At 42.1% G+C, this 26,338-nt stretch overlaps 1 protein-coding gene across 1 annotated transcript in view; it reads left to right on the top strand.

Annotated features, from left to right (window-relative positions):
* Positions 1-4,731: 4,731 nt before the first annotated feature.
* Positions 4,732-26,338, top strand: part of LOC104626406 (beta-parvin-like) — a gene marked incomplete at its 3' end in the record, with an annotated part of 22,179 nt that continues 572 nt past the window's right edge. Inside the window, exons 1-6 of the mRNA XM_010294321.1 lie at positions 4,732-4,768; positions 7,476-7,565; positions 10,671-10,741; positions 20,475-20,577; positions 23,620-23,760; positions 24,596-24,711. Coding sequence (XP_010292623.1) covers positions 4,732-4,768; positions 7,476-7,565; positions 10,671-10,741; positions 20,475-20,577; positions 23,620-23,760; positions 24,596-24,711 — 558 coding nt within the window. The remainder of the gene's footprint in view (positions 4,769-7,475; positions 7,566-10,670; positions 10,742-20,474; positions 20,578-23,619; positions 23,761-24,595; positions 24,712-26,338) is intronic.

Genomic DNA, 26,338 nt, shown 5'->3' with positions numbered 1-26,338 from the left:
TGTCAAAGTTTGCGTCTTGCTTTTCTGCCTTGCAGAACATATTTTGAAGGATTCCTATTTGTGTATTTACTAAGTGGGTGTTAGACCTGTTGCATGAGCTGAGCAGAAAGGGACTAAAACAGCCAAGGAGCCAAATGCTGAGACGAATTCTGGCTTGGTGCTTTGGTAGCTGTGAGGCTTGAATGGGATCTGTACAACTGCTGGAAAGAAGACCCGAATGTTAAATACAAAGGCTCTGTGTTGGTGCTGTGGGCTCATCTTGGGTTTTATCACTGTCTGTGTGTGCCCAGGCAGCTGCGGGTCAGCTCTGGCTTTGTCAGAGCCAGATTAATACCGGAGCGGGCATCTATCTGTTCAGTTCTGTCAGCAAGTGTAACAGCAGTGGTAGCCAGTCCTGCATCGCTGGCTGTTGTGAGCTGGAGCAGAAAACTGCTTCAGCACACAGCAACTTAATTTTGTAGGATTCAGCTTTCTTGCTGAAGCGGGCCACGTAACTGGCTAAAGATCTGTCTGCTTAGTAATTACAGAGCCTCATTTTGCTTGATTTGGTGTTCAGTTGCCAGTGCTGGTCATGTTGAAAGCTGCTCGGTGGCTGCTGTGGTCTGTTGTGTGCTCCTCTCTCCCAAGCTGCTGCTTCTCTGCCTCTGTTCCCGTTCTGTCCCAACTCTTTCCAGGAGGGCTGGTACATGTGCAGGGCTTGGCCAGGATAGCTGTAGCAGTGTTAATATTGGCTAGCTCAACACAGGTGTCATCCACCAAAAAAATGCAAATTCTTTTTTCACCTACATTAAGAAAAACCCCAAACAATTCGATAGAAAGATAAGAATTTTCATGGGGGAAAAAACGAAAGCAGTATTTTACCTCCATAAACAAAAGAAAACCCCAGTGTCTCATAAATGTTTCTCACTGGCTGAAGTATTGGATATGCTGCTACCGTGGTAGATGCATATTCCACCCCTGGCAAAAGTAAAGGGGAGATCTTTGTTCTGACAGTCACATAACAGACCACTCAACTATGTAAGTTTAACATGTCCATCATATAAACAAGCGTGGCCAGCTCTTTGCAACTAAGTAAAAGGATTATTACAGCCCTTTCCTAAAAATTTCCTTTAGCTTTACTCTTCTTTTTTTTTTAGTTCTTTCTATTTCTTTAAGTGACAAAGCCTGGCCGTTTTGAGTCCCTTGTCTGCCCACTAAGACATATAAATAATTTCCTTTATTACCACAGTTCTGCTTTGAATGGAGTCTCTTGATACAGTGCCTTTATGTGGATTTGATCAAGTCTTTGCCTTTAATCTGCCTGGGATTATTAATTCTCTGTTATAATTAATGGAGGCTTTGTCTTTCTCCTGCAGTCTCCATCAAAAGATCTCAGAGCCTTTGGTCAATGTTACACAATTAGTAATGCAGTAGCAGACTGGCGAGTTGTGTGTGTGGTTTGTCTCTAGAAGAGAAACAAAGAGTCTCAGTCTATCAGCAGACACTATATTTGGGGCTGGTTTTGAAAACTTTCAGTACAACAGTTTTTCTTGTAAAATGCCAGTTTTTGCCAAACTTTTATTCTTAAATGCTCCTAGAAGGCTTACAGTTTTGAAGACAACTTTTCATGAAAGAGTTTTAGGTGTCAGGTGGAAATTCTGCATGTACGTGCCTGTGTGTGTTGGTCTGTGATAAGCAAACAGTGCAGCAGGTTAAGAAATAGACACTGTGGGGTCTTTACCCACCAGGGACCTGTTGCCTTCCAGTCTGACACCTCCCGTTGGAAGTGGGAGTTCCAGCAGGTATTTGATCTTTTGTGCAAAGGTTGGCTGCTTCATCAGGGGGATTGGTCTGGTGGCCACATCTCACTGAGATGGGAGTGAATGAGGGTCATGTCACTGGTCTGAATGGGGTAGAAATGGTCTTGAATATGGACTTTCTATTTTGCACATGATTTTCTGAACTTTTAGGATATGAGTTGCAGGCAGGTGAGTCACTGTCAGAAAAAGTGCAGCTGGTCATGGTTTTGTCTCTGGGAAAAGCAAGGAAACTTGGGAAGCAGTAAGACATTGCAGGCAGGAAGAGCTTCCCGTGCAGTTTGAATTACATGGTCATTGCATGTTTCCCGTCTGTGTGCTGCTCTGACCAAAGAGGATGACAGAGTTACTTGAACAAATCATCTGCATTGCAGCCAAGGGTAACAAAGCAGTCTAATAGCTTCCAAAGTTAGGGTTTAATCACGAGATGAAAGTACATCATGTAAAAGTCGTGGTCAGGCAGTGGCTGTGGAGCCAGCTTGGCACTGGTTGAATGCAAAGGAAAGCACCATATCCAGAAACCCGTGATTAGCGTCCCGACAGCTGCTGCTTTCTGCGGGGTGGGATTCAGCCTTGCAGTCAGAAATAACTTGAGCTAAAATTAAGTAGCATTTACCATCTGTTTTTGTAAGAGGCAGAGGCTTGCGGTCCGTTTTTTTAATAACAACACTGTGAACGGTAAAGACTTAAGAGGTGAACTGTGCTATCCTTGATATCTTTTAAAATTACACTAAAATTATTAAGACTGAAGGTAGAAAGGATCTATTTATTGACATCAGCTTGCCCTTTGTTATAAAAAGGAGAAAGTGGGGACTTTTCTTCTTTTTGTAGTGCTCATGCTGACTTTAAAGGCCATTTTTTGACTTGTAGGAAAACCTTGACAGCTCTTGTGGCGCTTCCAACTTTCTGCAGCTAATTGCTCCAGTTCTGTGCAGTTTGTGTGTAATCCCACGCACCGAGACAGCCTGCCTGGCTTAGAGATGTAGTGCTGTATAGCATGTGTGTATGCGATCCGCTCATTGTATTAATTTGTTTGAAAGGCCAGCACAGCTTCCAATGTGACTCAATCATGTCAACTGCTGACACTGCCAGGAAATTGTTAAAACGTCGGAGGGCTGCCAGGAACCCTTGCTGCTTTCCTGGGGACCAGTAGAGAAGTGACCTTTTACTCGTGAATTTAAATTTCTCTTTTAGGGAAATACTGAGGCTTTTTGCTGAATGCCTTGGTCACTTGCCCGTTCCTTGTTAAATTTGGGTTTTGCTAGTGCTGGCTGATAGGGTACTGAAGCGGTTCATAGGACTAGTGCTGCCTGTTAATTGAGGATCTGCTCAGAGAGATCTCCAGCCAGAAGGAGGGGAGACTATAGCAGACATCGGGGGGAAATCATAGCTAATTCTGACAGATATCTTTCCAAGGCATCATCTTTCTATGTCTGTAGTTACACCTGACTTGTCCTGTGTAAGTTCACAGCTGAGTCATTTAGACCTTCAGCAAGTTTCACGTTAAGGCTGTAACCATTTAGCACAGCCTGTGTTGCGGGTCAAGGTGGGGGCAAGCCCTTTCTGTGGGCAGGAGAGCGTTCCCTGGACGCTGGGGCTGCTCGTACGAGTTCTGCTGGCACATCTGGGGGAGACCTCTGCCCTGGCATGGCGTGGCGTGCCGGCGGGAGCGAACAAACTGGCTCGGGGCAACAGGTACAGGAAAGGTTCTGCTGGGGACCAGCCTGGACTAGGTCATGCACTCGATTTCCCACCCCTTCCTGTCTTCCTCTACTGCAGGTTTCCTCTGACCGATCTATGAAATGAAATGGTCAGGCTTTAGAGAAGGGTATTTTACACAGCTCTCATTTAGAGAGCAAAGAACTATGCCAACAACTAAGCCAGGGAAGATGTTTCCTGTGGGGAAAGGAAGGAGACCTGTGAAGGGGCAGGTGGAAAGCATGCGAGGGAGCAGTAATACCTCATGTGGGACCTACCATGACTGCAACCTGTTGTGCAAGCGCAGCTCTGCTCTGCCAGTAAAATGCCCTGTTGCATGGGTGGCTCGTTTGATGTAAGGATCTTTCAGCAAAGCCACTGTTGCTGTTACAAAGTCGAGGAGGTTGGTGTTTACCTGTTGATTAATATCCATCATCTTTTACAGTACCTTTGGGTTTGTGAAAGCGTGGCCTGAAAGCCATTCTTTGTTGTAAATTTGCATTAAAACACTTATCGGGTTCTTCTCAGAAATTTACCTGTTTCTCCATCCTGACTATTATTTTAACAGTCTCCACTTGCTTGTTGGTGGGTCCTCTGTTTTTTTCCAGCGTTGTGGCTCGGCTTCCTTTTCCTACTTCTGTTTCTTTGCACAACAGTGATAAGTGAATACCAAGGGCAGCAAGCAGGGAAAAAATCCTCAGCATTTTTTCAAGCATGGCATGAAAGGGTTCTGGAGTGCAGCAGGTGTTGGGAATACCCTGGCAAATTTATGTTCCAGAGCGCAGTTGCTTCTCTGCGTGGTGGCTATCGCTCTGTGAACCTGTGTGTTCCTGGGGCAAGCTGCCGCGGTGGGGAACCCGTCTGTGCTTTGGCCAGAGGGTGGAGGTGACTTTCTTGGGAAGCTCCTTGCAGAGAAAACACCATCTTTGAGGTGCCTGCTCTTAGGCGGCCAGCGACAGGCCAAGGCAGGCACTTGGCTCTCCGCAGAAATGGCAAGTATAGGGAAGGATTCCTGGCTGGGAGTCTGTGGCCAAGTGCTGTGACCCTCCCTCCCGGCCCCACCCCCCCCCAGCAGCTGGGAGGCTATCTTAGTGCCTCCTCCTGTGTCACCATGCCCGAATTAACGTAGGTTTGGCAGTCCCGAGGTGATAGCCCCTTATCCAGTTGCTGCCGCTCCTTCAGCGTTCAGCTGGCCCATGCGGTTCATCTGCGACCCGTTTGTGCGGCTGGGGCTGGGATGGCAGGGCTCCTGTGTAAGAGGCGCAAAAAAGGAGGTAGGAAACATTAAGTTTGTAGCGAGAGTCTCTTCCTAAGCTGTCTGCCTAGGACCTGGCATTCGGGCTGTCTGTAAGCAGGGCTCTCCCTGGGCAGCAGGCTTGGGGAGGCTTTCTGCTGACATGGATGTCCTTTGCCGGTCCTGCATCCTCTCCTCATCCAGTAGGAGAGGATGTTTTGGTCCTGTGGGATCTGGCCCAGCCGCACTGGATCTGAAGGCAAGCGTAAGGGGTTTTTGTGGCTCTTCATGTCGTGAGGGATGGGGGCTTAATACATGAATTTGTGTTAATGTTTTCTTTCGGTTTAGTAAATTGCTCAGAAACAAGATGTTTTTGTTAGGAAGAGTGGAGTTCGTTTTTATATTAAAAAAACCTACCAAACCAGTGTATCATCTTAGTTGAACTTTTGGGAATAAAACTAGTTTAGTTGCATTTGAAAGTATTCTGGCTTGAAAAATGTGCAACATTTTGTTTATATAGCATACACTGAAAGCAGTACCATATATTCACTGCCCAGAGGAGCTCAGCAGCTCTCTTCCATGTCTGCAGAGCATTGGGAACAGTGATGTCCTGACCTTATTGAACGCTTGGCATTCCCAGAATGACAGCAATGCTATAATAACAAAAAGAAGGTTACATCTAGAAACAAGGCTGGCACTTCCAAAAGGAGTCTGATTTAAGTGGAATTTGGGCATTTATGGTCCTAGCAGTGTTTTAAAAATCGTACTTGTAATGTCCAGTTTCCACACGATTTTTCTTGTGCCTCCTGGTGGCTGTATTCCCATGGGCATCACAGTGTAGGAGCTGCTTGGGTGAGAAAGCTGTAGCTGGGCGTAATGCAAACAGGCTGGGGAAGGCATGCCCTTTGAACTGTTTTGGTCTGTTGCATGAGGCCTCTTCACTCCCTGAGTTCCATTTGGAGGGTTTTCCAAGAAAATGAGAATGCGTGCAGAAAAGGTGTGATTAAGAGTTTTTTTAATAATGACATTTATTCAGGAGGTTAAATCTCAGCCTGCAGGCATTGTATTCTGTTTGCAGTCGAGAATGCTGCTCTCTTCCCTTCCCTTCCCTTTGATGAAGGTACACAATACAGAAGGCAAGCTGTGCTTCCCCCCCGGCACTGTGCTGTGTTAGCTCTAACCAGCTGCTCTAACATGGTTCATAAGCCGTAAGGTCTCAAAATACGAGACTGGTGGTTGTTGCTTGCAGAACATAAGAACAGCATTTCATCACTGAGGATTTTACTAATGTTCAGTGTCATGCTGTGAAAACATGGTTCGTAAGCCGTAAGGTCTCAAAATACGAGACTGGTGGTTGTTGCTTGCAGAACATAAGAACAGCATTTCATCACTGAGGATTTTTTTACTAATGTTCAGTGTCGTGCTGTGAACCAGAATTAATTGAATAACCTCTTGGAACTGCAATTAAGAAATGTGGTAACTTGTTTTAAGCACCTGTTTCAAGCATCCCTGAGAGGTGGAGTGGGGTCTTCAGTGTATTCTTCTTCTCCGTCCTCCTCTGGGGCTGTAGGATCTCTGTGTTTTCCCTTTCTATCAAGCAGGAAAAAAGCAAGTACTGATGCAGGATTTTTTGGTTTGATTTTCCAATGAGAAAGGGGAATAGCGACTGTTCTTGAAGGAAGTGCTTGTAGGGATGCTGCACTATTAGTTAACTGTTCCTCCTTTTCTTTCCCCAGAAAAGTTTGTCTAGGAGACCTTATTTATTTGGAAGTCCTTGCTTTTCCCTGAAAAGATTATGGGGCTTGGACCTCTCCCAAAGGAGACTACAATACCACAAATGATCTTAGCCCATGCTAACATAGAACTGTCACTGAATAGAGGGGGCCATTATGGTGTCTTTGTATCTCCTATTTCAAATGCATGTATTTCAATAGCTTGGCTTATAATAAATAATTGGTATCTGAGTTTAGGGGGAGATGTGCCCTGGAGAGTGTAAAAGTGTTCTAGCATTGCTAGTGCTTCTCCTACTGTCAAGCTCTGTACTATTCAGTACTTGTCCTCAAGTTCAGTTCCTCCCATGTGGCAAGACGTAGACAAGTATTTTAATATCCATTTATTGATAAAGGGTACTTTACTGACCTTCCCAAATGAGAGTTGTAGGTTTAGGACAAGAGCTTGAAATCACAAATTCCAGATTTGTGTTCACCAGATCATGCTATATCTTTTTAAAGCCAGTGGCAATGCTAGAATTAAATACATTTTCACCTTTATTTGGTAGGTCTCCCTGCGATTCTCTGAGACTTCTAATAAGGCCAGCAGCAAGTTGCAGTTCCCGGTGTTCTGCAGCTGGAAAAGGTGGTGATGAGTGGTGGTCGTGCTATCAGAAAAGGAGTTTGTTTTTACAGTTTACTGTCTGCTGTAGATCTGGGCTGTCCTGCAGACAAAGCTCACACCCCTTCCTTCTGGAGAAACAAGCACTCTGAGGTTGCTTTTACCACATAATTGGGTTTCTTGCAAAATATTTTCAGCCAGTAGTGTGGTGGCTCAGTTTAATAAGAACCTATAAAAGGAGGTTACTTGGATTTTATTTTCCACTGTGGCTTCAGTTAATTCCATAAACCGTGGGCCCATTTTGAAATGGATCTACCAGATGTTTTCTCTTATTGTGAATACCCACTTCAACCCCTACATATATGCAAACTTTTAATTTATTACAGACTTTCTTTCTGTTTTTTCCCTCTCTTCAGTGAGTGACCTCCAAGAAGAAGGTAAAAATGCTATCAATGCACCAATGAACCCAAGCGCCGTTGACATCCATCCAGAAGACACACTGCTAGGTAAAGTATTCAAGCTACAGACCTCAACTAAGCAATTACTAATGAAGGTGACCACTGTGACCTCTGTATCCATTGCTTTACTGTTGAACGTAGATGGCTCAGTTGAAACTGAGATAATTGGGCATGACAGTTGAGAACTGTTGCATGTGACATGTAGACTATAAATTACGAGGGCTAAAATGGAATTTAAAGAGCAGTTCCAGCTATGTGGATACGCTTAAACTAGGTAGTTGTGGGAAAATTTACTTGTTCAGTGAATTGGCAGAGAACTTCTGGCAGAGTTCTTTTGTGGTCACCCTGAAGGCAAATAGAAAGTTAAGATTTGCAAAGAATTAGGTGGAAAATACTGCTGAATTTGTCTCCTTAAGAGTTACTTCAGTTCCATTAACCTGCTGACTGAGTGGATCTCAGTCTTTCTTTGTCTTGACAGACATCCTTCTTGGTAAGGAAATTGCATCTTGTCTCTGTCTCTTTCTATATATGAAGTGCAAAAGGACCAGCCCGCAGAAAGTCTGTAGCAGAAGTGTGTGTCGTCGTTCCTACGGAACCCATAGACTGCCTCATCTCAACCTACATACTACACTGTTGTTAAATAATGTATGCCATGTTCCTCCTTGGATTACTGCTGCCGCTTTGCAAGTGATAGTACAGCAAAATGCGATCTGATACTGAATGAACAGATCATCATTTGGGCTGCTGAAAATAGTAATTAAATGTGATTAGGATAGAAGTATATAAAACAAGGAATGCTTTATAGAAGGAAGGTAAATATTCAAATTCTTGTTCTCTCCATTCCCTGCCCTACCCAAGTCTCTGAAAGAGCAACAGCATAATTTAATAGCAAAAAGTGTTTAAAACTTGTTGGAATAAAACACTTTTTTTCTTTCCTGGACATATGTCTCTTAATCTGTGGAATTAGCTGAAGCAAGCTGTCATGGAGACAAATAATAAAACAGGAAATTAAAAAAAAAAAGATGTTAGTCATTTAGATTTTCTGATTAGAAGAGTAGTAGGGAATGCAAAGTGCTGTTCTTCTGAGATGTGGGCAAAGTGTTGATTGCTCTGTGTGTATGTATGGATCAGGAGTGTCTCCAATGATTTCTTCTGGGTACCACTAAAGGTGTGTGTGTGACTTTAGAAGATGCAGAACCACTCCTGAAGGCCTGTCATGCCAAAACAGGACCACTGGTGAACCTTAAGCAAAGTTCTGTAGTGAAACATATACCGTTATGGGTCAAATCTTCTTCAGGGTTTTAGTTAGCAGTATTTTGGGTGTGTAGTGGGTGTCACTTCCTTTCGACTAGACTGCCTGACTCATCCCAGGGAGTAATGAGGAAGTAAAGGAACAGGGGGAACAAAAGCAGCAAGAGAATTCATGTTTTTTCCTAGGTTTTTATAGGTTTGTAGAAATTTGTTAAGTACGTTTATATAGGAGGGCCTTATTTTTTTAATAAAGGTTAGGGGCCTTGGAAAATACTGAACCCAAATGTCTGGGTGAAGTCTAAGGTAACCCAGCTAGATGGTTTAGTTTGTCTTGTGTCTAGGACGTGTGAGTGTCATGTTTCCCATCTGAGAGCAGTGAAGTCCAGGACTACAACAGGAAGTCAACTGTAGGTTGGTCATTGTTGCAAAGGGTTCTTCTATGCAATGTGGCAATGGTGTGACCAGTGGTCATACCAAAACCCCTCCTTTGTTGTCACACTGGAAGGAATTGGGAAATCAGTAGGAAAATAGGACTCTGTATGGCATGTCTAGACTCAGCTAAAGGTAAATCCATGGGCTCTATAAATATTTTAGCTGAAGAGATGTGGATCCCCACAGTAGCTGTGACACTGTCGCCCATCCTTTTGTTCCTGTTGTGTAGTAGCCAGGGTTTGTTCTCCACTTAAAGGAACAGATCTAACCTAGATCACAGCTAGCATTTCACTACTAAAGGAGCTAAAATGAAGGATGCAGGGAGGGGTCTGCCACTTGAGAGCAAGCACCAGAATTTAAAATATGAGACTTGCTCCAGCTGCTTCCTAAATACTGTTATCCATATCTACGGTAACATATAAACATGCACGTGTCCCTATGTGCTGTTGTGAAGATAATTCTGCCAAAGGTTTTTTTGGTTATTAACCTTACTGAGCTCAAGTTGGTTTTGCTACCAACATTTCTGTATCAAATCATCCCTTCTAAAAATTAACTTTTGCATTCATGCCTTTTGTGGTTGTCCTGCTGGCTATTGGAGAGCATTTCTCACATCTTTCTACCCCACAGCAGCAGCAGACATACAATACTGTATGCCTGAGAATCCTATTTTATGTTCTTCCCCCATGCAAAGTACAACTGATGTAAACTGGGGTACAGGCACTCAGGGCCGCATGTGTGACCAAGTCTCAGGCAACTGGAGAGCAGAGGCACAAAGTGTCAGCCCAAATCTCAGCTGGGCTGAGTTGCACTGAGTGAAGTGCCATAAGTTCCCTATGCTCTTCAAGATGGTGTAATTTGGGACAGATGGTTTCAAATAGAAATTAAATACAAATTGAGGAGAGGGAGAAAAGTACTTGACTGCACTTTTTGGCATGTTAATCTTCACATGTCTGTCGTGGTTTAGCCCCAGCCAGCAACTAAGCACCATGCAGTCACTCACTTCCCCCACCCCAACCCCATAGTGGGATGGGGGAGAGAATCTGAAAAAAACCCATCTGGGTTGAGATAAACACAGTTTAATAGGACAGCAAAGAAAGTGGAAATAATAATAACATCATAGTAATTAATAATAAAACAATAAAGGAATATACAAAACCAAGTGATGTACAACGCAATAATTGCTCACCACCTGGTGAAAATACCTTCCTGATGTATTCTGCAGGGTCTGAGTTGGGGAAGGTCAGTGGAAACAATCTTACTTTAGGGAAGTTAAGGCTGTGTTATCTTTCTGTGCATCTCTGAAAATGCCTAACACTTTGGTCATCGGATATTCCCTTGCTAAGATGATGACGAGGCATGGTCATTTCTTGATCAGCTGACAGGCCACTTCATGATTAGGAATTATTGCAGTATTTCAGCAGTGTACATTTGAAGTGGATCTAACTAAAGTTTCCCATTTTACTTGGACAGAGGAGAATGAGGAACGCACTATGATTGATCCTAACTCTAAAGAAGACCCCAAGTTCAAAGAACTGATCAAGGTAGGAAATCACTATTTTGTCCTTCAATTTCAATAGTGAGCTGGAGTCACTTACAAGCTGGTTACCAAGAATACAGTTGAGGAATACATCTTGTTACTGAAGTGTAGCTGTGAAAACTGAGGTCATCAACAAGGTAAGGCTAAAAGCAACAAGAGAAGCAAGAAAAGGCTGAATGTCAGTGCTCATGGTAGTTAGGGAGTAAAGCTGCATTGTCTATTTATATCCTTGTGATTATCACAGCAAGGACCAGTACTTAGCTTGAATCTACCTGCAGTCACGGCATGTAGACCTAGGTTCTTTCTGTCTATGGAAACAGCGAAGGAGCTTTGGAAAGCATTAGTGAGATTTCAGGAGAGGAAAGAGTAGGACTGAAATGAGCAAGGGCATGGTAGGAGACAATGAGGAGACCTCTGATATTATAGGAAACTTGGAATTGAGATTCTTCTTGCCCTATATTCTGTTGTTTTTTCTAAAGAAGAAAACTCTTCAGTTTTCCTATGTGCTAGGACAGGGGCCAGATTGTCCTGAACCTGTATTGTCACTGGAGACACCTGCCAAAGGTGTTGATAATGGTGTTCCCAGCTGTGCTGATGTGAGGTGTGATTTTCTGCCTCAGCAGTGCTCATGATGGAGGGTTTGATCTTGAGAGATTAGTGTTTAGGAGAACATTTTCTGTGCGGTAAGTTGTTGAAGTTAATAATGAAAGCTTGAGCAGGGAGAGAAGGGCTGGCAATTCTGAACAAATGTGATCTCTTTCCAAAAAGCATTTGTGCTTGTTTTATACTTCCTGCTACGCTTTGCCTTATTTTAAAATTATTTTTTAAAATTACTTTTGTTAGAAGCAACAATGCATCTGTAGCTGGGTGGATCTTAAAACTCTGGATGGTGTATACTGTCTCCAGGGGGTTAAGCTGTGGCACATTCCTTTCAGGAGATCTTGTGCACCTGGCTGCACACATACCCTTCACAGAATGCCTCAGCAAACTGCTCACCTGGTACATCTTTAAAACAAGCCCAGTGATCTGTTATTAACACTGCAATAACACGTTTAAGCTTACAAAACCACATCAAGCCAAGTTTAGTTAGGAGCTGTGCTTAAATTTCTTTGTTATTCTAATTTACCTGGAATACATTGTGGTTTTAAATTGAGTGAATTTGTTAATTTGTTAATACTGATATCCATTAATTCTCTCAAAAGGTAGAGTAGTCTTGCACCACTTTTTCAAAATGTACTGTGGTTTCTTTGCTAGCGGAGCAGCAATATTACCATGAATAATTCAGTTGAACCAGAGTGCAGTGAAGGAACTAGAAGCACTCTGTGATGCAGGACACTTGATATTGAGATGACAATTGCTTTGAAACTGGTAATTTTGCTGTTGAATTTAGTATGAGTTGGTGAGTCTTCCCTGGATGTCATAGTCTAGCAAGGTTATATTTTCCAGTTTAAAAACCTGAAAAACTTCAGGAGGATTGAAAGTCAGGGATAGAACAGCACTTGAGAATGTACCTGAGTGCATCGCAGAATCAGGCTCTGATTCGCTATGCCAGTTTACACTTGTATGAAGAGAGAGTGGCGTATTACCAACTGAATTGGAGCAGCTGGTGCAGGGCACAGCACGTAACTGGAGATTGTTTCCTTGGGATCATCCTCAAAGGAGAGGTGTGTCCAGTAGAGTGCATACTTGAAAATTATGTAATTTAGTTAATTGCTAATCATTTGCATAACTCTCAGCAGTTGAGAATTTTTAACAGAGATTCAAGTAGAGAAATCTTTAACGCTATGTTGGTGTGAATCTCTAAGGCAGGGAGAGGTTTGAATTGTATGGCAAAACCTATTTTATGCTACAGAGTTTGGATAATGCAAGAAAATAGAATCATTTAGGTTGGAGAAGACTTTGAAGTTCATCAAGTCCAACCGTTAACCTAGCACTGTCAAGCCCATCACTAAACCATGTCCCTAAACACCACGTTTACACATCTTTTAGATACCTCCAGGGATGGTGACTCAACCACTTCCTTGCACAGCCTCTTCCAATGCTTGACAACCCTTTTGGTGAAGAAATTTTTTCTAATATCCCATCTAAACCTCCCCTGGTGCAACCTGAAGCCATTTCCTCTCCTATTGCTTGTTATTTGGGAGAAGAGACTGACACCCACCTCGCTACAACCCCCTTTGAGGTAGTTGTAGAGAGCGATAAGGTCTCCCCTCAGCCTCTTCTTCTCCCGTTCCCAGTTCCCTCAGCTGCTTCTCGTAAGGCTTGTGCTCTAGACCCTTCACCAGCCTCATTGCCCTTCTCTGGACACGCTCCAGCAATTCAATATCGTTCTTGTAGTGAGGGGCCCAAAACTGAACACAGGATTCAAGCTGCGGCCTCACCACTGCCAAGTACAGGGGCACAATCGCTTCCCCGCTCCTGCTGGCCACACTATTTCTGATACAAGCCAGGACGCTGTTGGCCTTCTTGGCCACCTGGGCACACTGCCGGCTCATGTTCAGCCGGCCGTCAACCAGCACCCCCGGTTATTTTTCTGCCAGGCAGCTCTCCAGCCACTCTTCCCCAAGCCTGTAGCGTTGTGTGGGGTTGCTGTGACCCAAGTGCAGGATTCTGCACTTAGCCTTGTTGAACCTCATACAGTTGACCTTGGCCCATTTATTCCTTGTTTTCTGTTCTTCAGTGGTTAGTGGTCACTTTTCCAAGAGCCCCAGTGCTGGATGAGAATTAGCTGTGCTAAGTGCTGTATAGCAGCAGCCAGCAAAAATGACTGACTACCCCACAGAGCTTGAAATGAAAAATCTCCACAGACCAGCAAGGAGCAGGGAGTTGAAAAGATGGAGGTTTTTATAGTTCAAAGTGGTGCTCTTCCCCTCAGAGAGGAATGTGTCAATAGCAGCAACAGATCCTCATGCCTTTTGAAATTTGGCAGTATGACTTGGTTTCATTGGTGCCAGCCCAAATCTCTTTCAACACCAGAGTTAGACATGCCAATGGTTTGCCATCACTGATGTTGAGTGTTTCTGTTCTGTTAGTCCCATGCTGTTGGGTAAATGTGGCTGTGAAAAGAAGCAGCAGAGATATCTGTTGCTGACTCAGCTTTAATATCTCTTTGTCTTCACAAAATGTTGTTTTAATTTCTGCTAGCGTCATGCCATAGGCATTATATGCACAGTGAATTGATCAGTGCAAGCTTGTGTGAGCGTTTGGAAGTGATTTTGACAGAGCTGTTGTAACTCTGGAGAGACAGACTGTATAGCATTGTGGTAACACAAAGAGACCAAAAAACGTAAAAAACTCCATCAAAAAGCCTCTTTCCTCACTCTTATTAAAGCAAGTATACAGTGAAACCCCTTGTTGAAGGCTGCTTAGTTGGGGATGCTAAAATACATGCTTTAAATCCTCTTGCACACATGAAAATCATCAGGAACTAGAATCATGCTTCAAAGTGTTGTTTGCTATCGTCATTGACAGTATTCTAAAAATAGCTGGCCACAATTTGTCAATATGAAGTGTTCAAATAAGTTCTCTCTGTGGCCGGCAGCCGTTTTTTCCTTACTTCATTTGCCGTATGTATAATCAAATACAGTTTGGTACATGGCTGAACAGACCCAAAACTGAAAATTCAGATGAAGGGAGAGATGAGTGTTGATTTTGTTTATATATATGCATAAATAATTTATTCACAAAATACTTTGTTTCAGGTGTCTGAAATGTGTGACCTTCTTTTACTTTTTTTGCCAAGTGACAAGTGTACAACTAAATTAAAGTAAGCATTTGAATTTTAAGTTTGGGCTGTTCTGTGATCGGATACAGAGGTGTCCTGTGATATATTGTTTCTTCATGTTTACTTCAGATATTTGTGATGTTCAAGGTCAGATTTTTCATCTATATATCATTGTGAATCTGTTTAAAATTCAGTTTCCATTAATATCTAAAGTCCCCTTAGTTGATCCATGTCACTAATTCTGAAGAGTATTTGGGGGTTCTTCTAGCTCTCTTCTGAATACTTTAAAAAAAAAAAAGGGGGGGCTGATATATGTGTGCTTCCCTTGTTGTTCATGTGTGTTTGTGTATTGGGTGTAAAGGTGGAAGGAATCTTTTTTTTCCTCCCTTCTGGTTCAGATATGGTTGAAGTATTGAAGTTTCAAAGCCTCCATTGCAGATTGTCTTCCTAAACATAATGAGAATTAATATGCTGTAGGAATTGTCAGAGACTTTGGAAAGATATTTTTTAGCATTTCATAGAAGTGGCGTATTTCCTAGGGTTTTCTCATGTATTTCGGTAGGAAAAGTATGAAGAAGAGCTTCTACTGATTGGATGCAAAATTTTAGAACAGCAGCTTGCAAGAATTGCGTCCTGAAGATGTCTTGCCTTGACAAAAGACAGCAAGTTGCAGTTGCAAGATGTTTTCCCTCCCTGCAAAGATCTTTGCAAGATCAGCTGATACTGGAACAACTTGTGGCCTTCAAAGCCTCATCTAAACTTAATACGAATCCAGACACTGCTGCTGTAGATACTGCCTGAAACGAGTAAACACTCTCATTTGTAGTAAATCATTCACTGTCCTAGAAATTATTACTTCTTCCATGTCTAATTTTATGGGTTTTTTTAAATTCACTGTGGTGAAGAGAAAGCCAAAATGAAGCCACTGTCCTTTTGGTAAGGTTTCACGTGTGACCAGATGAAACTGTGCTTCCTAAATGCTCTGTGGTTTGCTTTTGAAAACAAGAAGCCTTCTCTTTGTTTAGAAGCTACCAGTGCTTTATGCTTAGTCAATAGTTTCCAGGCCTGAATATGAATTTTTCATATTAATTTCCATGCTCAACCCCGAAGTCAGTTAAACTTTCATGCCTTTGATCTCTCCTTCCTAATTCTCGCAGAAGTCGGAGGCAAAAAGGTCATTGAAATCGGGGTTTTCTTTCATTGCTGTTTCTGGTGACTGGGCTTCCTGTTTTCCCATTGTGCCAGATGTGTTAATGTACTTTGTCTTGTTTTTCATTTTGTTCATTGCTATGTAGTGGTGACTGTGGGGTCCTTATGCCCTTGAACTCTGCAGATTAACTCTGAATGTGCCTCACGGCAATGGGAGCAGCCAGCCTGCAGAGCAAACATACTTCACTGAGCTGGTGAGGTTTGATGTAAAAACCCATCTTGCATGAACTAAAAAACCAAATCAGCCAGGCAGACTTGTTTTTCCTTCTAGATTTCTAGCACTCTTGTTTCAGCTGTCTGCCTCATGGCGAATTTCAGTTTCCAGCACAGTGTTTAGTAATGGAACATGGCTTATTTAACCAGACATATGCGTTTGTCCTAAAATGATATGATAAATAGATGTGTCAGGATTTAAAACACAGCTGGAAATTTTATAACTACAGATGCATGCGTCTGAGCGTTTGATGCAGTTCAGAGATGTTTTATATGAGTGTGGATATGCATGAAAGCGCAGACATGGTTTTGAGCACATGAGGATATTGTCTTAAAGTTTTAAAATCACGCTGCTAATCCCAAATACTATAGAAGACTATAGAAAAGCAGCTTTTTATGAAGGCATGACAAGTTAAGTCACTGAAGAAACATTTCCGTGTACCTGCATGCTGTTTTGTGAGTCTCCAAGTACTGAACAAGAAGATGAGTCTCGGGTGCATCAGAGATCATTGGCTACACGTGGGATCTTGTGGTGGCCTCACCAGACGTTGCACGTAAGGCATGGTGTTAGGGCTGACACTGAGAGAACAGGCTTTGCAATAAAACACTTCCTCAATCCTGCAGTGTTTCTCTAACTTAAAAGGCAATAGTGAACTGCAGTTGTATGAAGTGCAGGCACAGAAATGAAGGAATGGGTAAAGGAGTGCGAGACCAGCCAGATCAAAGTTAAGCGTATTTTCATGCACAGGAACAGCTCTCCGGCTGCACCTTCTAAGTACTCTCTGCCTGTATCAAGCTGTTTACATTTTTTAGACAGGTTATTGAATATTTTCTGCTTCTGTCTTTGCATGAAGGAGCAACTACAAAGAACTTGAGACGTGACTTTCTGTGAGCAGAGAGTCAGTATTTTGGAGTGTTAGTCATTTCAGTAAGCAATATGGTGTTTTATTTCCTTTCTAAAAGTTAAAAAAAAAAAAATTCTGTGCAGAAACATTTTCCAGGCTCCTAATTAAGACACAATCAGGAAATCAAGAGGTGGGATAGCAGATTTTTGGGGTTGGTTTGTTTGTTTTTTAATTACAGCACTCGTCAGTCTTTAAGGGCTGCTAAAAGAAAACACACTTAGATTTTTTTTTTCTTGAATATAAGTTGCAAATTCATTTTCTCAAGCAGAGCTGCAGTTGTAGGCTGAATATTAAAGAATTTACAATGTTCTTTGGGATATTTTTCTTTCATTCAGGTGCTGAATTATTAAAATAATAAAATAACTATGGTTAGACCTTGTTTAATTTGTATCTCTTTTATGTATTTTTTTTGCCAAAAGTTTCTCAGTGCTAGATGTCTCTGAAACACTTAAATAGCTCATAGAGTATTTCCCTTTTTTAACACCCTGTACCCAAAGCTGCTTCTTGATTGCTATGTACCTACACTCTTGGAAATGGTATGTTTGCTTCTACATTAGAAGGTACTTCCAGACTTTTATTTTTAATTCCTTGGCATTTTCTATACTCTGAGTTCATTACCATTCAGCACATTACCAGTTCATTACCATTCAACACAGGAAAGACAAAAAAAAATTAATTACAGGTTTCAAGTAGTTCAGCATCCTGAGTTTTCCTTTAACAAAGCTTCTGGGGACTTCTGGAAATCTGGCCTCTTCCTATAGGGACTGTAATGGGATCCAATTATCAAATGATAATCTAAGCTGAATTTCAGATGATTTTTGAAAGTCTACTCTGTAAATCTCATGGACAACTCAGATGTTCTATGACTTTGATTTCTTCTGTTTTTCTATTGATGTCTATGCATGTCAAACATATCATTTTGGAATTGGGCAGTCATCTTATTGACAGGCTTCAAAACTCTTTTTCTAGATGATCTGTGACAAGAAAGTGTCTTGTTATTTAGGAGTCACTTTTCTGTATCACAGGTGAACAGGTTTTGAAGCCAGAGACGGTATCGTTCTTCTCATTGCCTTCCAGCTGTGGTAATCCTTTGCTAACTTGTTTAATGTCTTTCTCCAGTCCTTTACCATAAATGTCTTTCTATCCCCTCAAAAAATTTGAGAGACAAGAATAGCTGATTGGAGTTTTCTCTCCAAATGTGGTCATGGTTCGCCACCTGCGGAGCAGAGCTCTGCTAAAGGTTTTATTTAGGCTGCATCTTCTTGCATTTAACTTTTGCTGGCGGTAATCTCTGGTGAGCTAATTTTGGTTGGGGTTTTCAACAGAAATCCAGAGGTTTGATGTCCTGTGTCTGATGGTGGCTGACATGTATGAAAATCCTAGCTTTAAATCTAGAGGCGAAAGGCTGGGCAGGGACAGTTTACCTGATCCAGAGGCTGCTGAAGAAGCATCCTGACAGCTGCTAGAGGGTGAAACGCAGGAAGAGCAATTGTCTGGACATTTTTCTTCCTGCCCCTATATGATGTAGGTATCAGGACGTGTGACAAAGGAGCGAGATGGTTTCCAGGGCATGCTGGAGCATGTGTCAGGAGACAAGCTTCCCATCATTTCTCCCATGACCCCAGCAAAAGTGTGAGGATGACAGCACCTTCCAGGGCACGGTGCTGCCATACCCGTTTCAATCCAGGACCCCAAGCTCCAGTGGTGGCCGCTGTGCCAGCAGGCTGGGCTGCTCTGGCAGAAGTACGGTTGTCCATTCATTGGCAGTGCGAGCCATGAAGGTGCTGCAGCAGGGCAGCATGAGGCAGGGGAAGGAGAGGGAGAAACTCTTATGATCCTCTTGCCCAACAAATGGCATTAGGTGGATGTAGGAGTGTGGACCTTGGCTGTATGTGTTGAAACGGTGGTGGTAGCTGTAACTGCACAGCAGAGGCCATCTGATAGAGGGGATGGCCCAGGTGATGGAAGAGGTTCCTGCAAGGTCACAGAGGCGCAGTGGGGCAACAGTACTGGTTCAGACCACATCCTTGTATATCCACGTCGGTTTTCAAATGTCGCCTCCACCTTTCCTTTACCTGCTTTAGAGAAGACCACTTTTGATTCAAGTTGCTGATCTTGACTAGTGAATAACTTACCAGAAAAGCTTTATTTTGAAAGAAAGCTCTTTGGAGGAGTAAATTCTATTATTGAGATTTTTCATCCCTCTGGGAAGCATAGAGGGCAAAAGTGATTTACATATGTAAGCGTTGATGCTGATCCTTGCTTTCCATAAATTGTCTGGTTGCCATATTGCCCAGCTAAAGTTTGCTACTTACACTATTTTTAGAGCTGAGTTTCAGCCCTGCATATTTTCAGCAGGCTTTGGAAGTACTGAAGATATAGATTAGAGGTACACGACACCTTAGTATTTCATGTTGGGGTTGTAAACTTCTTCATTGACACAAAGCCTAGCAAAACTTCCCTGAGGTTAAGTAGATTCAATGAACCTCAGTAGCCAGGCTGAATTGCTTAAATAACATTCAAATGCTTATGTGGCCTTGGATTGCCAATGTGTGTGTTTTCCAGTGCAAGCCTGTCTATATTTTATTTGCTTTTTATTTCACAATCTCTTGCATGTTAAAAAAGAAAAAATGTCTTAGCCATCATGACTGCCAAGAAGAGGCAGAAGTGTGGGATTTAATCAGAAAGTGAATTAAAGAATCCATAATTTTATATGAAGTGAATTTAAAAATGCAGATTTTTTAAATGAGGCTCGTTTCTTAGGTAGCTCCAGTTACTGGATTTTGCATGTCTATGATTGGCAATACTCTTCTCCCTTTATAGAATCAAGGATTTACATCTCTTCCCACAGAACTATATTATTTTTGTGAAAGTAATTTAATTTTCCAAATAATAAATGGGAGGAAAACACACTGCCAACTTCAAACAGTTAAGGCTGTTTTTCCTGTAACTGTTTGGAAATTATTATCTTTGGCACCTGGAAAACGTAACTCAGTTCCTTTTGTTTTTAAAGGTTCTTTCTGTTCATTCCTGTTTTGCAGTTGAATGAACGGTATAGTTACAGTAGTCAGCATATGGGGGCTATTATATATATATTGTAGAATGGTTATCAGGCCTAGTTGACCAAAATTTTAATTCCAGACTTCTGCATTCTGCAATACCTTGGGATAAAATGCCTTGTCCTGTTGCTAATGGCAGGGATCTAGCTAGTGGGTCTGTTGAGCTCCTGTTAGTAGGAGCATTCAGTCTTTTTCCTCTGAAGCTCCTCTTTCTGGCGCACCACTCACATCTATTCAGGATAGAGATCATGGGACTATTGTCCCAGACTACTGGCAGGTCTGCTGTTCACATAGAACAGGTAAGACTTGAGTTCTGGGACCTGGAGAACATAGATACTAGGAAAGATGATTGTTACAGAGCTGCTAGTTGCTACTTGCTTTAGAATTGATGAAATAAGGAGACATTTTAATGAGGAAAAATAGAGGGCACTAAAATTGCCATACCGTAAGACCTGAATTAAAAACAGTAAGAGTAAAAACATCTCTTTGTCTGTTATTTCTCTGTAACTTGGAAACACATAAATATGGTTACTCTTGCTCTGTTTTATATTCCTGATTACTGCCTTCAATGGAAGAAATATATTTCAGTGGTTTTTAGACGTTTGCCTTCTTTTTCTGTATTTGCAGGTTCTAATTGACTGGATTAATGATGTGCTTGTGGAGGAGAGAATTATTGTCAAACAGCTTGAAGAGGACCTTTATGATGGTCAGGTGCTGCAAAAGCTGCTTGGTGAGTTCACATTAGAGAAGAATGCCCCAAAGACTGAAAGGGGCCCCAAAATAATGTCTTCCAAACATGCAGACAACAGCAAGTCTGTGCAATAACTCACCATCTCACCAGGGATACAGTTTGTTTCACTAATGGCTACAGTGTCAGCTTCTCCATCTGTTCTTCTCAGGCTGTCTGCTGAAAGGGGAGGAGATCCAGATGATTCCTAGGTATCTGTTTCATGGACTAAGACTAGTCCAGACAGCTGAAATATGTGTCAGAAAAAAGGTGAAGAGATTTGTGTTTATAGCGGGGGACCAAGCAGAAGCCAGGTGGTCCAAAATTTTGTCTGTATAGTTTGCTTCTGACAGCTTTTTGGGCTGAGAGCTTTCTTGAGGTCCTGATAGAATTACTTGTAAGAGAAAAAAATGAGAAAAAGAGAACACGTGGCCGCAGGTACATACTCATAATGTGCACTTTTGTGCAAATGATTCATGAAAGGATAAACTCAGTTAAGCAATTGTGATTTTGCAACCCCCTTACATCTTTGCAATGTGTGTGTTCATGCAAGAAGCACAATGGAGAAAACTGTCTAATTGATGTTGCAGTGATTTAACGGGAGTGCTTTTAGCAAACAGAGAGTCTTGAAGCTTCAAGTGCCATTGTAAATCCACCCTGTTTCTTGGAGACAGATAGTCAGACTGCTCTCAGTTTACTTCTGACATGTTTTCAAGAGTGGCCTGGAATGCGGCATGTGTGTGTCAGAGTGGGGCAAGAGGACTTAGTGGTGCTAATTCCACTGGTGCTAATGGATGCTGCTTGCCGAATTTTCTGCATATACTCCTTAAAAAATAGACCTGCTACGTTTTGGTGAACATCCACAAGCTTCTAAAATTGGTTAACCACAGTTACTTTGTGTGCAATTGAAAGTCCTCAAAAATGACTTGAGGAATAAAAAAAGAGTACTTTTAACACTGCTTAATTAGACTACAGTTGGGACCCTCCAGACATGGTGGGGAGCAAGGGTGTAGAGTTAATTTTAGCTGAGGAGTTATTTGTGTGAATACAGTTATACTTCTTTACATATAGACACTGCTGTTTCAGCAGGCGGTAGCACATTTCCCAGTAGTCGTTTGTCATAGGTATCACTGGTTTCTTATGTTCCTTATGGAGAGTTCCACTGTCAGGCCTGCAGATGTTTAGAAGGTGCTTGGTTGTACATACACACATATACATGCAGCTTAGCTGGACTTAGCGTATCTGACAGGAGGAAAGGTGGGCATGTACATCTTGCAGCCGGAGACTTCAAATGGACTGCTTTTTCCTCATTTTCTTCCTGTTGGGCCTCTGACTGGAGAACAAATGCCTCTCCCCTGACCTGAAGCTATCACAACTCAGCCGCAGTCTTGTGTTCACCACCTCAGTTCTTCAGTGGTGTCTTGGTTTATTCAGCAAGACTTATATTATTGAATCTTCCATCTTCATGCTGTCTCATTGATGCAAGAGGCAAAGCACATCACGCTTGTGGTGGTGCTCCTGATGCTTGAGGCCTCAGAATTAAGTCATCTCTCTGTTGTGCAAGTAGTCTTTTCTTTTGCCTGTAGGAAAGGCTAACAAAGTAGGGTCATTAAACTTCAAGTAGTAGTTACCATTCCTTGTGTGTGAGAGATGTTTCAAGAAGATCTGTCTTGATAGGCAGACACAAAAAAAGATGAAAGACTACAGCTTGTCAGTGGGCTTATTGTGAAATAGTTTGGCGTAAGAGAGTAGCAAATGGCTATCTCACTGACTGAGGTGGGCTCCTTGTTTAGTTAATTTTATCAAGGTGCAAGTAGTGCGACTGAGAGAGGCTGGAGTGGCTTGGCACACATGGTATCAGGGTGAAAGGAAATAAACTTCTGCTTGCTGACTGGCAGCTAACCTGGGCTGAGAATAGATAGAAGCCATAACACATGACTAAAAAATGAATCTTATAGGAGATTTTTTTTAAAAAGATCTAAAATAATTTAACAATATTTGCATGTTTTAGTAGTCAGTTTAAAAAATTTGTAGAGACATCTTGGCTAAAGATCATTTTTCCTATTATTCAGATATTGATAAGAATGTCCTACTGTAGATCGACAGAAAAAGTGAAAACCACTCCTGCTCTCCTAGTCCCAACAGCAGAGTGAGTTTGACTGCTTTTTCTACAGAGTAGAGGCAGAAAAAGAGATCAGCAATTCCCATTGCTCTGGTGGCTGGAGAACTCTGCCTTACCTACCTTAGCTCTCTTTTTTTTGAGAGATAAACATTCAGCTCCTGTGTCTTTGGCAAGGGCCATAATGCAGAGGAAGAGAAGAATGACTTGTCTATGACTTTGGCAACAAATAATTATATTACAGAAACAGAATCCACATTTTATTAATAGCATTTTACAAAATCTCCTGCATTAGTTCATTTTTGTAAGTAGTCAGCCATGATGTGACAATGCCATAACTACATGACAAGATTGTACCAACTTTATACTTTCTTTAAGCCAGTACAAATCTGTGGGTCATATGAGTCCGTGACTCTCAATGGTTTGAGGCGGCAAAGTTTGCTTTAGCTACCTTCAGCTAACCTGAAATAAGGCTTATCAAGCTGAAGTAAATGTGCACACAATATTTCCCTTTTTTTGTCCTAAATTAACTTGTTACTTGAAAAATTCATTAAACCTGTGCAGATTACTTGTGTAGTGTAGGCTGTGTTGTGACAAATGCTTTTCAGCAGTGAAAGAAAATGGGAGGCACAATAAATGCTATTACTTACTTGGTGTTTATCTGAAAGTTGTTATATAGTGACACATGATTGATGAACATGTTCTGGGAGACCTTACCAGTTTTCTATCACAGATTTTATTGGAATTGACACACTTGGATGAAAGGTTTGCTTTCAGCTGTTTTAGTTTCTGAGGAAAATCATTCAGTTGGAAAATCGCTAGCAGAGTCCAGCTCTGCCCAGTGCTTTGTGCTCGTTATTCCCACTCAGACCCTTGTTTAACCTGATTTTGCCTGTTCTTTTTGTTGCTCTTTTTTTCAAATACAGAAAAATTGGCTGACCGTAAGCTCAACGTGGCAGAAGTGACGCAATCTGAAATTGGTCAGAAACAAAAGTTGCAGACAGTCCTGGAAGCTGTCCATGATTTACTCCGACCCCATGGCTGGACAATCAAGTGGAACGTTGACTGTAAGGGCTCTGTTATGCTTCCTGTCTCAGCTTCATGGGCAAGGAGGGTATGATAACCAATAGGTTGATCATAGTCTCTGTGATGCAGTTTGTTTTTAAAAATTATTTATGAATTTGCGTAGAGGGTGTTACCACATCCATGTATGGATTGGAACTGGTACCTTCTTCTGTGGTCTTTGTTTAAGGACAGATGTACATGGCTGTGGGATAATTGAAGTTGTTTGCTCCTTTAAGGGTATGCTTTCATTAGAAAGTTTTTTGTTTGCTTCCTGAATTTGAATCCCTCAGATTTGAGAAATGTATTAGTCATTCAAGTACTAGAGGGTGGTCTAATCCTTCAGGCCACGACAGTGAGAGTAAAAGGATCCTGCATCCTGCTGGAGGATGCAGCTTCTGACAGGCCAAGCAGAAAGTGCCCTCTGTTCAAGCATGGCCTGTTACAATCTGAGAGTGAGGATGGTAGTGGGTGGGGTTCATCTCTTACAGCCAGGAAGGCTTGTGTTTGCACTTTGGAAGTCTGCTAAAAGGAGAATTCTCCAGTACAGTGGAAGGCAAGTGATTGAGTCTGTCTGTCTTCATTGACTAGAGAGGGAGCTGAAGTGTTTGGACTCCTAAGTTAGATGTGTAACTTAAAGGGAGGGTTGAGTTTAGGCTTTGCTACCTATAAAATGATATTGTAGGTCATGTTAATTTAGGAAAAAGTGGAAGAAGGATAAAAAGAAAAAAGACTGTGTTCACCAAAGGCATTTTTTTCACTGCCTTTTTCCCAGAGCTGTTTGTTTAAAATAAGGCCTCAGTATTCTTCTATTTGCGTCATTTTCCTTGTTCCCTGCAGCAATCCATGGCAAGAATCTGATTTCCATCCTTCACCTTCTGGTAGCTTTGGCAATGCATTTCCGGGCTCCCATTCGACTCCCTGAACATGTGTCCGTACAAGTGGTAGTTGTACGGGTGAGTACGAACTCATAAGAGAAATTGATCAGAACAATCATTGTTTATCACTCTGGTTTTGCAGTACTGGGCGGCTCCCATCCATTGTCCCCCCGATCTCTTGTCATTTAGAAAATTCTTGTCCCATTTGTTTAGTGAGTCCCAGCCCTGGGAATGTGTTTTTGGTGTGCTTAAATGTGATCCCAATAATATGTTTGGGACCACCAGTTGCTACTGCAATATCAAGCTAAAAATATCTGATGGGATTTTGTATAAGGGAGAGTTGTGTCTGTAGTTTCTGGCACTTTAGTAAATGTTTTTTTTCCATGCATTTTTTGTAGAGAAGCCATTGAAACACAAACAGCAAAGAAAGGATTTTCAGCACGTAGAATCTCCCTAGTCTGGGAAGCCTGTTACTGATGTTGTTTTTCCCCAATGACTTATTATGCAGACTTAGACATGTTGTTTTCCTTGGCTTGCTAATAGACATTCATCATTTCTTTCACAGCCTTGTGTTTTTGTTAGCTTTCCTTAGATATGGAGAGGAGATCTGACCTGAGGAACCCTGATGTCTTCCCTCCTGCCCTAGATATTGCTGTAGTTATTCCTTTCTCTACTTGGTGTTGACCATTTCCTTTCACTCTGCAAAAACTCTACTTTCAGAGCATATGTACTCTTGCTTGTTATCTCACCTTCTATCCCAGCTGAAGCTCCTGTGGCAGTACAGTCTGTGGCATGTGAACCCAACTTTTCTCTACAGCTGTTGAAACACTGGGCAGAGCTGTTCCAGCTGGCACTCTGGTCATGCCGTGACGGTTTGCTGTGGTGCTCAGCGCTGTTGTTGCAAGGCAGGCTCAGCTGCCGGCAGCAGGCTGTGGAAGTGCTTTCTGTATGTGCCATTTACTGTTAGAGCAGTCAGGCTGTAGTAGGTTTCCTTTCAAGAATAAAGAAGATAAAGTGATCTCGGATTCTGTTTTGCAGATGTGGATCCCCTTACAGGATGTGATTGCTTGGTGGTTGATTAGGCAAGCCTCATTTTGCTTTACTTTAATAATGGCATTTTCCAGGCTGCCTGCCTGAATGCTCTAGAGGTACAGGGTGTGATGTAAATGAGCAATTGATGGATACTCCCTGGCTCACAATAAATGTACATATTATCTTTAGGAGGTGATTTTGAACTGCTTTCAGGCTGCTGTAGTTCTTTCATTTTAAGAAGGGTGAGTTAGGTATAAAGTAACATAAACATAAATAGGAGACTAATTTATTTTTATATTTCTTTTGACCTTCTTGGAAAGGTAAGGGGGAAAATGTAAATATAAGGTGGTCAACAGTTCTCTGACACCCTGATGCTAGAAATCTCCTTCTGCCCAGTGCAGTGAAGTGTGTTCTGTAAGTGGTAAGTCCAAAAAACAACTTGGGTAAAGAGGTAAAGCCTCCCTTTCCTGGTCCTTAGTTCAAGCTTCAGGACCCTCCGCCTCTGTAGCAGAGGGAGGACTCTGGAGAAGGTGTTTTCATATCTTTTCCTGTTGGGGGGATATAGAGAAGACACCTACCGAGAGCACCTGGTTCCCCAGAGTCCCTGCATCTTGAGACTAGGCAAAGCTGAGGTGAAGACATGATGAGATAAAGGCTGACAGAAACTAGGGAA

The sequence above is a fragment of the Phaethon lepturus genome, unplaced genomic scaffold (genome assembly GCF_000687285.1).
Source record: "Phaethon lepturus isolate BGI_N335 unplaced genomic scaffold, ASM68728v1 scaffold5309, whole genome shotgun sequence".
Taxonomy (NCBI): domain Eukaryota; kingdom Metazoa; phylum Chordata; class Aves; order Phaethontiformes; family Phaethontidae; genus Phaethon; species Phaethon lepturus.
Note: the sequence above shows the minus strand (reverse complement) of the source record. Positions and strands in the feature narration are given on the sequence as shown.